Genomic DNA, 10,000 nt, shown 5'->3' with positions numbered 1-10,000 from the left:
TGTTATTATTTATTATTGTGACTTAATATCCTTGATATTATTACTTGTGTTATTATAATAATAATGACTATTATTATTACTATTATTGTTGTTATTATTATTATTATTACTATTATTGTTGTTATTATTATTATTATTACTATTGTTGTTATTATTATTATTATTACTATTATTGTTGTTATTATTATTATTATTATTACTATTATTGTTGTTATTATTATTATTATTACTAATTTGTGTCGACTGCGTTCATGGTATATATTCCTGCTTTGCGGAAGCGGTCGAAGTCGGGTCTTCTTTTCCTTCTTTCCGTCGAATTTTATTTGCCGGAAATGTTGAACCTCCAAATCAGCGCAAAGTTAACGTCTCCTTCAGGTTTATTAGGGTCGTAACAGGACTTCTCTGCGCCTAATAAACTCGCCCCGCTGGCAGCCATTGTCGCCTCGCTTTGCCGGGCGCGCAGCGACTGTTTTTTCCTCTTTTTTTCCTCGCTTGCGAAGGATTTGCAGGATCTTGATGATATGTTGTATTTGAAGTGCCTGACGGCTGTGATTTCTTGTGTTATGTTTGTATTTATTTATCATTATTTCCTGTATTTCTGTGTTTGACTTTGTTAATGTTATTTTTTTGTGTGTGTAATTTCGCAGGCTATGTCCGGCACGTGTTGAAACCTGCATAGTGCATCTTTCCACCTGCTCTTGTTCTTTTTCTTTTCGCTTTTTTTTTATTTTGTTCTAAAGCTGATACACGTGGCTTTTGACATTCACTCTCTCTTGCTCTCTCCTACACCTCAAAATCCCCGACCGCAAATTTTAGCGTTTCCTCTGTATTGAGAAATGGACTTGTTTTTAACTTGAAGTCTCGCGTGATCACGTCAACGAGAATTCCGCCGCTGACGAATTAAATAGGCCTATGCGCATTGATTGATTGCTCCTTGACACACGTCTGTCAGCAACCCAAGCCGAGGAGTAATTGAGTCAGCACACCTCTATTCCCTGACGTTTACTGACACTTCGGGAAACGCACTGAAACGAGTTTTGTCTTGTCTTTTGTTCGTGTGTTTGTCTTGCGGTTCCAGATTCGATTTCGATGTTTTATTTTTTGTTTTTTTGTTTGTTTACTCTTGATGAGGATGGGTGAAATACGGATATGTTTGATTTCGGTTCTTAAGATCTATGTCTGGAGAGGATTTTTTCCTTTTTGTTTGTTTGTTCTCTCTCTCTCTCTCTCTCTCTCTCTCTCTCTCTCTCTCTCTCTCTCTCTCTCTCTCTCTCTCTCTCTCTCTCTCTCTCCCTCTCTCTCCCTCTCTCTCCTTCCTCTCTCTTTCTCTCTCTTTCTCTCTATTCTCTCTCTCTCACTATTCTCTCTCTCTGCATCTCTCTCTCTCTCTCTCTCTCTCTCTCTCTCTCTCTCTCTCTCTCTCTCTACTCTCTCTCTCTCTCTACTCTCTCTCTCTCGCTCGCTCTTTCTCATTCTCCAACTTCAGAACACTTTTTTACGAGTCCCATTGATAATGCATGGCGCGCCCTCGCTTCTCCGTCCCCACCTCGGGCGCGGCGACGTAATGCGCTCGTCCCGCTTTCGATTAAGCACTAAAGTTCCGCGGTATTATTTGGAAGGAGGGGGGAGGGAGAGGGAGAGGGAGAGGGGTTGAAAGGTAGGGTCAGAGAGAGGGGTAGGAGGGGAGGTAGGATATGGGGGGGGAGCAGAGAGAGCTGGAAGAGTAGTTGTGGGAAAAGGAGAGGAAGGGTCGAGGCAGGTGGGTTGGGATGGGGGGGGTGGGGGTGGTATGGTATGGTATGAGTGAAGAATGTAATGTTGACGGGAGGAGAGTCAGACATACATACAGACAGACAAACAGATAAGCAATAAGGAGGAGATATACGAAGAAAGAAGTGGGAGGAGGGAGAAAAACGAAGAAGAAGCACAGTAGGAAGGGAAAGCGAGGGGAGTAGAAGCAAAGGAGGAGGAGGAGGAGGAGGAGGAAGAGGAGGAGAACTAAGAAGAAGGAAGGTCATCACCCACACTCTGACCCGCCACTTCTCGCCCCCGTGACCTCCCCGCAACACGCTTGGCAATGCATACTTTTCTCGGTGTGTCTGTATTGATCATGCGATGTGACATACAGCCTATAGGGGCGGGGACGAGGTGGGTGGGAGAGGAGTGGGGGGTTTAGGGAGGGAGGGAGGGAGGGTAGGTGGGTTTCAGCGTGGAGTATAGGGGGAAGGGGATGATAAATGGGAAGGTGCAGGTGGTGGTGGAAGTAGAGGTGTTGGTGGAGGAAGAGGAGAAATTATAATGATGAGAATAATGATAATAATAAGAATAAGAAAGAAGAAAAATAAAAAGGAGAGAGAGAAGGTAAATGACGAAAAGGAGGAGGGGGATAAGTAATGGTAGACCATAAGGGCGTTTCTTGCACGATGCATAAGTGCGGCAGGAGCTATTCTTAGGGAACAAAGGGGGGAGGGGGAGCGGGTAGAAGGTATGTCTTTAGGCTTGTCGTTTAATCAAGATCGCGTTGCTACGAGATACCGTTGATATGTTTATTATTATCACTGACGTTGATTTTGCTGTTATTATCACAATTATTTATTTCTTTATTTAATCATCATTAATGCTATTGATAGTATGATTATTGTTGTTGATATCGTCGTAATTATTATTTACTTAGTGGTAATTATCAGTGCCATGTGGAACAGGGATGATATATAGATGAAACACATGCGTCATAAAAGTGGCGTGTGTCATTGGGACACCATTCCCCAGTCGTGCGTCATGCAACACAGACAGGCAATACTCCTTGTGCAACAGAATGGATGCAATTTAGTTTATCTAATGTCTTTATTTCTTTGATTTTTATATTTATATGTTGTAACTTTTATTTATGTGCGCTTCCGTGTCCCAATTGCGCGTTGTACATGATATTGAATCACTTCGTACGATGAAGCTCTTGTGTTTTGGTTTGCTTCGTTGCTTCTCGTTAGGCTTCGCACTTCCCGACTGGCACCTCGTAACTTCAGAGGACGACTCCGTGACATCGTTCGTTCAAAATAGGACTTGACGTCTGTGAAAAGTGACTTCCGAATGTCCACGTTGGAGCCTGATTGTACAACGAATGCCACCTTCCTCACCTCCCCATCTATTCTTTCCCCCCTCCTATTCCTCCTCGCCTCCAGAGTTTCACTAATCGACACACTCCCCTCCCCTCACCTTCCCCTTGCCCTCCCCCACGCCTCTTTGCCTTTTATTCCCCCTCCCCCTCCCCCTTCCCCTCTCCCTCCCTCTGCCTTTCCCTACCCCCTCTCCCTTCTTCCTCCCCCATCCTCCCCCTCCCCCAACCCGCAGCGCGCTCCCATGCCATATTGTGGCTAGAGGGAGAAGGGGGAAGGGGGAAGGGGAGGGGAGGGGAAGGGGCAGATTATTGAGGTCGTGAATTCTTTAAAAGAAATGTACATGATGTCGATGATGAAGAGAGAGAGAGAGAGAGAGAGAGAGAGAAGGGGGGGGGGAGAGGGCGAAATTGGGTGGTAGGGGTGTAGTGGGGAGACAGGAGAGGGGAGATATGATGAGAGGAGTTTTTATCTATTTGTAGCTTTGTTCAAGTTCGCATGCTCTTTTCTCTTCCATCTTGTTATTACCACCACTCACCATCACCATTTCTCTTGATGGTAATTCGCTACCATCTTTATTTTTTCTTTTATTTTATACAATTATTGGTTACTGAAAATCGTTGCTGGCCGTTTTAGACTCCCCTCGGCGCCATCGGTGTTGCTGTCGCTATCACTTTATTGCCATCATTTTAAGCCAGGAATGGGTCCTTTTGGGGCGCTATTCAGGTACAAGGAAGCTAGAGCATGGACGCACGTGTGCAACTGTGCACGCACATACGCACGCGCACAAATGCACACACACACGCACAAGCACACACTCACACACACACACACTTACACACTTACACACACACACACACACACACACACACACACACACACACACACACACACACACACACACACACACACTCACACACTCACACACTCACACACTCACACATACTCTCTCTCTCTCTTCTCTCTCTTCTCTCTCTCTCTTTCTCTCTCTCTCTCTTTCTCTTTCTCTCTCTCTTTCTCTTTCTCTTTCTCTCCCTCCCTCCCTCCCTCCCTCTCTCTCACTCACTCACTCACTCACTCACTCACTCACTCACTCACTCACACTCTCTCATACATATATACATTCAAATAGATAGACACATAAATAAAGATATCGTGTATATAAACAATAATGCAGTATACATTTCTATATCTTCCTTGTGGTTCCTTCTCCCAAGGCATTTAGTAAGTCGGCAGTCCTTGGAGCTAGCAGCCGACTCGTCCGTCCTTCGGGCCGCGTGGCTCTTCAGCCTTACGAGCCGTTGTGCGCCGGAAGTGGCCGGCTCCTCGCTGTATCACAGGTAGTCAATAGGGAATATAGAATTATCGACTCCCCCCAAACCTACCTTCTACATTCCCTACCCTCTCCCCATCACCCGCCCTCTTCTATTCTTTTCTCGCCCCTTTCCCTCCCTCCTTTCTACTTCCACTTCTATTCATTCTCTCTCTTCTTCCACATCCCCTACCTTCTCCCCATCTTCCCCTATAGCCCCCATCCGCCCTTACGCAATCCTCTCCCTCTCCCCTCTTCCTCCCCCCCCCCCTCTATTCTCACTCTCCCCTCCCCTCAAAGTGAGGTGAGCCGAGAGCCAGACATTCCTGGCAGCTGCTATGCCGGCTGACTAAATGACCTACAAAACCTGTTGTGGAAATCGATGCCGCACTATTTTGACCTCGCTTGATTGAAGGCCCTCCTCCCTGGCCTTCCCTATGACCTGGGTTGACCTCTGATGTTCGTTGAAGATCTAATATCCAGTTACTGATGGGGATTTTTTCCCGCCACTGTGTCAGGATACATCTTTGGTATCACATGTCTAAAGAGAAAGGAACAACGAGAGGGGGAAAGGGAGAGGAAAAGATAAAGAAAGACATAGAGAAGGACAAAGGCACAGGCAGAAACAGAAACAAAACGACCCTACCGCTACAAGAAAGTAATACTAAGATACTTAAAAATCCTCCACGCTCCCTGCCCTCAAGGGAACGAAGATTATTTTTGTGTTTATGTATGTGTGTGTGTGGGTCCAGCTTCTGTCAGAGATGATATATGACTGGAGCCGTGAGGTCAACGCGGATCCCTAAAGGTATATAGCATGTCGCGGCTCCACACTTTTAACGCGCATGCAAAACAGTGCACTTTATTTTAGCGTCGTGCAGTAACTGCCGCTGTTGACGTTGCAGATAATTTTACACGATCAGTGTCTATTTTAGGAGGTACATACTTTTAAATATGTAGATAATTGTACTTTTTAGAGATTTATAGGAAACACTACAAGCTATTACAATTAATCAACATTTATAATTACATATTCTTCGTTTTGTCTAACTATTGGATTTTTTAGAGATGTATAGTAAGTAAACACTACGAGTTATTACAGTTAATCAACACCACTTATAATCAGCTATTCGTCCTTATGCCTAACTATTGTAAACGTTTCTTTGCAGATTACCTGTGCTCTCCGGAAGCCAACGTCTACGACATAGATTTCACACGGTTTAAAATTCGCGACATGGACACCGACACGGTTTTGTTTGAGATCGCGAAACCTCCGCCACAAGGTAGAGATATTTCTGTTGCTGTTCTTCACTTAACTTTTATTACAATAATGGTAATGATAATAATAATAATAAGAATGATACGGTTTTACGTCAAAAACTCTATCGCAAGGGCCAGGACGGTGCTTTCTTTCGAAGAACCTATGGTGCCGCTGCGGCCTATGATACTAAGAATGATTATTATTATTATTATTATTATTATTATTTTTATTGTTGTTATTGTTGTCATTGTTATCATAATTATTATTATTGTTGTTATTATTATTATTGTTGTTGTTGTTGTTGTTGTTGTTGTTGTTGTTGTTGTTATTGCTTTTATTGGTATTGTTAAAATCATTATAAATCATAAATACATGCACTCGCGCGCGCGCACGTGCACCCCCCCCCACACACACATACATATATATATATGTATGTATGTATGTATGTATATATACATACATATATGTATATGTACATATATATTTGTGTGTGTATATATATATATATATATATATATATATATATATATATATATATATATATATGTATGTATGTATATATATACATGTATGTATGTATATATATATTATATATATATATATATATATATATATATATATATAACATGTATGTATATATATATACATGTATGTATATGTATATGTATTATGTATATACATGTATGTATGTATGTATGTATAATACATAGGGTTATGTAGGTATATTTATGCATATATGTAGGTATGTATATATGCATATATGTATGTATATGTATGTATATACATATTATGTATATATATATATTATATATACATATATGTATTATATAGTATATATACATATATATATTTTATATACTATATATGTGTATATAATATATATATAATATATATATATATATAATATATATATATGTATATACACATATATACACACATATACAATCATACATTTATATATATATATATATATATATATATATATATATATATATATATATATAATATATGAATATATTATAGGTGAGATCGAGAAACCTTCCCCACAATGTTGAGACATTCTTGCTGTTATTCATTGTCCCTTTTTTGTCGTATCTGACCTTGAATCCCTAACCATAGGATAGAGATATTTATTTTCTTGTTTGTTTTGTTGGATGAGATCGTTGACTTTTCTTTCCTCGTTTTTTTTCTTTTTAGAATATGTTTGTTCTTCCACGAGCAAAACTTTTTTATGGATAGAATATTTATGAAGTAATGGGGGTTTTACTTTATTTTTTCCATTTTGGGGGGATTTATGCTCTCTCTCTTTCTCTTTCTCTATCGACAAAGTAGCGCCAGACATGTTTAAACTCTACGGACTTTTTACCCACTTTTAACATTGGATATGTTATGATCTGAGCTATACATCTTGTTTAATAAGATTAAATGTAAAAATGCTACACTTTAAGTACACATAGATAAATGGGTGTGTGCGCATATTCTGTGATCTTTGTAGTTATTTATTTATCTTGGCCTTTTGCCCTCCGAAGCAGAATAGATTCCTTTTAACATTGCGGTGACGAACTATGTTCCGGACTGCTTTTGAATGGCAAAAGGAACAACTTTGAAAAAAATGTGAACCGTTTTACATTTTACCTTTTTCAGTATTTCATTTTAGGTTTAGACTTTGTTTCTTGTGAGTGAAGAGTATTTTTTTTTTTTTTTTTTTTTTTTATTTTCTTTCACCTTATGTATGTATGTATGTAGGTGTGTGTGGTTTGAATGCAGAGAGACACAGACAGACAGACAAGGAGACAGAAAAAGACAGGGGTCATAATTTACTTTTCTCTCTCTTACCCCTCCCTCTTCCTTCCTACTTCCTCTCGCTTCCCTCCTCCGTCCTCCCTCCTTCCCCCACTCTCCTACCATTTCTTTCCTTCATCCTACCACCTCCCTCTTCCCTCCTACCCCTCCCGCCTCCCTCCTTCCTCCTCCATTCTCTATCCTCTCTCCTCCCTCCTCTATTCTCCCTCCTCCCTCCTCCCTCCTCCCTCCTCCCTCCTCTATTCTCCATCCTCTCCCCTCCCTCCTCCCTTTGTCTGCTCCGGACGGAACAAATAAGAAAGTTCGCTGTGAAACAAGATAAGGCGAAGGGGGTGGGGAAGGGAAGGGGGTAGGAGGGAGACGATAAGAATTGGTAGAGGAAAAGAAGGAACCGGAGGGGGGGCTGAGGATAGAGGAGTAGGAGGTAGGGGGATGAGTGATGGAGGGCGAAGCAGACGGGGAGGATGAGGGAGAAGAAAAGAAGGAGGTAGAGGGAAGTTGAGTTGGGGATATGGGGGGCGGTGGCGTGGAGGAGGTGAGATTTTGATTCATGGAGGGGGGAAGGGGTTGGGGGGCGAAGAGGTGGAAGGGAGAAGAAACGGAAATGAGAGAGAGAAACGAAATAACATAAAATGAAACGGGAAAACAATTCAAAGAAAAATAAGAACAAAAAAAACAAATAAAAGAATGTAAGAAATTATAAGACATATATAATGCTCAACGACAGTACAACAGCAACAACAGCAACAACAATGAAATACAAGACCAACAAGTACGTATTTCTGTTGTCACACAAGGTCATTTACACTTATCCTCTTAGCAAGGCTTACATGTATCCGCTTGTGTGCTTCTTTTGTCCGCTTCTATAGTAAATGTCAACTATTATTATTTTTGTGTTGTTATTTATACGCTGTTCTTATCGATATCATTGCTCTACTGCAACTATGAGTGTTCATAGATGCAATAGAAAGGTATTTTTTTTGCCTTATCTAATGATCAAGAGCGGATAACGTGCCAAAGTGGACGGTCTTTCGCAAAGTATGGAATTTTCGGAAGGTATGCAAGTATGGTCGTTTGGAAGGTCGAGCTAATAAAATTCCCTGTCTCCCTAATGATAGCAAGTTTTGTGCTAGTTTTGAATTTTCTTTCGTTATATTTATCCTAGATTTTTTGTATTGTCTCATTTTCTCTCTTTCTTTGTGCTTCTGGTTCTTGATTTTTTTTATTATTCCCTTCATTATTCTTCTTCTTCATTCATATTCAGCATCAATTTTATTCATCAGCTCCTGCTTCTGCTCCTCCTCCTCCTCCCATTGCAAGCTATATAACTCCCCCCCACACACACACACATACACACTCCCTTTCCTATGTCATACCCCCACTCCCACCCATGTCATATTATCCCCCTTTACATATCATCAACCCTCGCTACCCAACTCTCCTCTATTCATTTTTTTCTCCCTGTCTTTGAATTGTTTCAGGGAATCCAAATGTGTCAGATACGTATGTGTCAGTCAGTTTGTATCAGATGTGTGTCAGTTATCCCTTGCGGCGAGATTTGGAGAAAGGATAGAGTGGGTGTGTGGGTAGGTGGGAGAGGTAAAGGGTAAGGAGGGTGGGTGGGATATATAGAAAGAAGGGGAGTGAAGGGAAGGGAAGGCAAGGAAAGGAATGAGAAGGGAAGGGAAAGGAAAGAAAGGAAAGAAGAAGGAGATGAAGGAGGGAAAGGAAAGAGGAAGTGAGGGAGAGAGGGAGGGAGGGAAGGAAAAGTGCATTAAGAGAAACAAAAAACAATGACAGTGGATTAGGAATGGTAGGCAATGAACAATGAACAAATGACTCGCTAGACATCGAAGGGGGAATGTGAAGAGGGATCTGGAGGGAAATGGGTGGGGCAGGGTAGGAGGATAGGTGGAGGGTGGGATGGGGCAGGAGGGAGTTCGTAGAATGGGTACCTCGGGGACAGTCCGTCCTGTTGGGAGCTTTTATCCCCCGGAAGGATTACCGACCCCGTTCTTGTGAGAAAAGGTGATTGTCCGCTGCGAGAGGAGTTATTGGTGTTCTTCGAAGGCGCGCTGTTCTGGAGGCGGAGGGATGGGGGGAGGGGAGAGAGGAGGAGAGGGGTGGTAAGAATGAGGGGGGGAGAGTAGAGGAGAAAAGGATTGCTCTATTGCTTTCTGTCTTTTGTACGTTTTTTTTTTCTTTCTTTCTTTCTTTTACACTGTGTTTAGAACATGGAATGTTTTATTTATTCATTTGTTTTGGCATGTGTGTGTGTGTGAATGGAATGCGTTTTATTGTGTTTCGAATAGGAACATGTATACTCGTATATATTTTTCTCTCTCTCTATTGATCAGTAATTGCTTTTTGTGTGGATGGATGATGGATGATGAACCAGTGTATCCTGATTTTGATATCATTATCTTTATTAATGTTATTCTTATTACGATGTTATTTTTATTATCATTATGATTATTTTATTATCGGTACAGCAGTTTATCATGACCATTT

At 41.4% G+C, this 10,000-nt stretch overlaps 1 protein-coding gene across 1 annotated transcript in view; it reads left to right on the top strand.

Moving 5' to 3' along the window:
- unc-119 (unc-119 lipid binding chaperone) overlaps positions 1–10,000 on the top strand; it is a 107,213-nt gene that overhangs the window by 60,522 nt on the left and 36,691 nt on the right. Inside the window, exon 3 of the mRNA XM_043020172.2 lies at positions 5,595–5,708. Within this exon, the coding sequence (XP_042876106.1) occupies positions 5,595–5,708 (114 nt within the window). The remainder of the gene's footprint in view (positions 1–5,594; positions 5,709–10,000) is intronic.

Source organism: Penaeus japonicus, unplaced genomic scaffold, assembly GCF_977035675.1.
Source record: "Penaeus japonicus unplaced genomic scaffold, GWHDUDI00000001_assembly GWHDUDI00000018, whole genome shotgun sequence".
Classification (NCBI taxonomy): domain Eukaryota; kingdom Metazoa; phylum Arthropoda; class Malacostraca; order Decapoda; family Penaeidae; genus Penaeus; species Penaeus japonicus.
This window is presented reverse-complemented; position numbering and strand designations above follow the sequence as displayed.